This window comes from Apteryx rowi, unplaced genomic scaffold (assembly GCF_003343035.1).
Source record: "Apteryx rowi isolate R43461 unplaced genomic scaffold, aptRow1 scaffold_33, whole genome shotgun sequence".
NCBI lineage: Eukaryota > Metazoa > Chordata > Aves > Apterygiformes > Apterygidae > Apteryx > Apteryx rowi.
Genome location: NW_020449752.1, coordinates 4,346,333 through 4,348,951, shown reverse-complemented (window position 1 = coordinate 4,348,951; position 2,619 = coordinate 4,346,333). Strand labels below are relative to the sequence as shown.

The following is a 2,619-nucleotide window of genomic DNA, read 5'->3' as shown; positions in this document are numbered from 1 at the left end:
GGGACTTTAAGAGCCCCAAAGCCGGAGACTTTAAGGGACTTTAAGGGCCCCAAAGCTGGAGACTTTAAGGGACTTTAAGAGCCCCAAAGCCGGAGGCTTTAAGGAACTTTAAGGGCCCCAAAGCCGGAGGCTTCCAGGGCGAAACCCAGCTCCTCCAGCTGGCGGCTCCGGAGGAGGGGGAAACCCCAAAAAAACACCACCAACCACCAAAAAATCCTTTATTTCCCCCAAACATTGCCGAGGCCTTAAATCACCCCCCCCCCAAAAAAAAAAAGACCCAAAAGGGGGGGGAAAAAAAACGCCCCCTTCCCRCTGCTTTTGGCATTTTTTCCCCCCCTTTTTTTTTTTCCCCTTGTTTGGGTCAAACCGACCTGGCGGGGGGAAAAAAAGCAGATTGCGATGAAAAAAAAATAATTAAAATAAAATAAAATAAAAATAAAATAAAATATATATATATATATATATGTTCCCCCGCCCCCGGGCTTTTTTCCCGCGCTCCCCCCCCCCATCACCGGCGTTCATTCATTAATAAGCCAAAGACATTTATTAATGAGCCGATCGACCCGCCGCCGCCACGCGTGCACCGAGCTGCGCCGGGGCTCAGCGCCCGGCTCCCCGGGGGGAAGGGGCGAGCGAGGGAGCCGGGCCCCGGCGAGGAGGAGGAGGAGGAGGAGGAGGAGGAAGGGGGGGCTCAGCTCGGCGGCAGCCACACTTTGTGGGCGCTGAGCACGTCGCCCAGCTGGCCCTTGATCTTCAGGAAGTGCCGCTTGAACTCCAGCCCGTCGCCCTGTGCGCAAGGGGGGGGAGAAAGGGGGGGGAAAAGGGGTTTTGGGGGTGCTGGCGCCTTGCAACGGCTCGCGCCCCCTCGCACCCTGCCGCGCCACCTTGCACCCACCTTGCACCATTGCACCATGCTGCACCCACCTTGCAACTGTCTTGCACCAGATTGCACCCACCTTGCACCACGCTGCACCATGCTGCACATTGCACCCACCTTGCACCATGTTGCACCCACCTTGCACCCACCTTGCATCACGTTGCACCCACATTGCACCCACCTTGCACCATGTTGCACCCACCTTGCACCATGTTGCACCCACCTTGCACCACATTGCACCCACCTTGCACCACCTGGCACCACGCTGGACCCTGCATCACCTTGCACCACACTGTACCACCTTGCACCCACCTTGCACCATGCTGCACCCACCTTGCACCTGCCTTGCACCACGCTGTGCCACACTGCTCCACCTTGCACCACGCTGCACCACGTCGCACCCACCTTGCACCATTCTGTACCGCCTTGCTCCACGCGGTAGCACCTTGCACCCACCTTGCACCACGTCGCACCCACCTTGCACCGCCTTGCCCTGCCTTGCACCGCCTTGCTCCCACGCTGCAGAGCCTCGTGCTGCAGCAGGACTTTGCCACCAAACCCTTTGGCCACCCGCCCCCCCGGTCACCTTGGAGAGGCGGAAGTCCACCAAAATCCTGCTCTCCATCTCCACCAGGTTCACCTTGAAGATGAGCTTGTTGTTCCTGCGGTCGGTGGTCGAGATGGTCACCTGCACCGGGGTGGGGGGGACACGTCAAGGACGCGGCGGTGGCCCCACCAGCGGGGAGCCGTCGCCCGGCCCCGGCCCCACCTGGTTCGTGCAGCTCGTCTTCCAGCCGTAGCCCATCTTCTCGCACACCTCCTGCAGCGTCCTGTAGGAGCCGGCGGCGTCCAGCTTGGTGAAGAAGCGCGTCATCCGCTTCACCAGGCGCTGCCACGGGCTCTGCGGAGGGCAACGCCGCCGCCGTCAGCCCCGCGGGCCCCCCGCCACCGAGCCCCCCCCGCCGCGCCGGCCTTGCAATTAAATAGCGCAACGTTGCATCTCGATGCTATAAGCGCTGCACAGTTGCAGCCAGGCACTATATATACATATATATATTGCAAAGTTGCACCCCAAATATTGCAAAGTTGCACCTCAATATCATACACACTGCAAAGCAACATCCTGACTATTGCAAAGTTGCATCCTGCTAGCATGTACATTGCAAAGTTGCACCCCAAATATTGCAAAGTTGTGTCTCAATATCATACACACTGCAAAGCGGCATCCTGACTATTGCAAAGCTGCACCCGGGCAGCATGTATATTGCAAACTTGCATATCCCAAATATTGCAACCACCACAGTATTATAAGCGCTGCAAAGTTGCACCCTGAACACTGCAAAGTTGCATTGCAATATGACATGCATTGCAAAGTTGCACCCTGCATATTGCAAAGTCGCACCCTGAACATTGCAAAGTTGCATTGCAACATTACGTGCACTGCAAAACTGCACCCTGCGTATTGCAAAGTTGCACCCTGGCGGCATCTGCGGTGCAAAGTCACACCCCAAACATTGCAAAGTTGCATTGCAATATTATGTGCATTGCAAAGTTGCACCCTGCGTATTGCAAAGTCGCACCCTGAACATTGCAAAGTTGCATTGCGACATGACGCGCACCGCAAAATCGCACCCCGCGTACTGCAGGCTAGCACCCCGCTACCGCAACCGCCGCAAAGCCGCGCGGCGAGCGCCCCGCGGGACGCGACGCGGGGGGACGGGCACCTGCGAGGAGCCGGGGGT

General features: G+C 57.8%; 1 protein-coding gene across 1 annotated transcript in view; it reads right to left on the bottom strand.

Annotated features, from left to right (window-relative positions):
• Positions 1 to 525: 525 nt before the first annotated feature.
• The window catches only part of CHEK1 (checkpoint kinase 1), a 7,076-nt gene continuing 4,982 nt past the window's right edge, over positions 526 to 2,619 (bottom strand). The window contains exons 4-7 of the mRNA XM_026071710.1: positions 2,602 to 2,614; positions 1,647 to 1,778; positions 1,464 to 1,565; positions 526 to 787 (exon numbers count right to left, since the gene is read on the bottom strand). Coding sequence (XP_025927495.1) covers positions 692 to 787; positions 1,464 to 1,565; positions 1,647 to 1,778; positions 2,602 to 2,614 — 343 coding nt within the window. The 3' untranslated portion in view covers positions 526 to 691. The remainder of the gene's footprint in view (positions 788 to 1,463; positions 1,566 to 1,646; positions 1,779 to 2,601; positions 2,615 to 2,619) is intronic.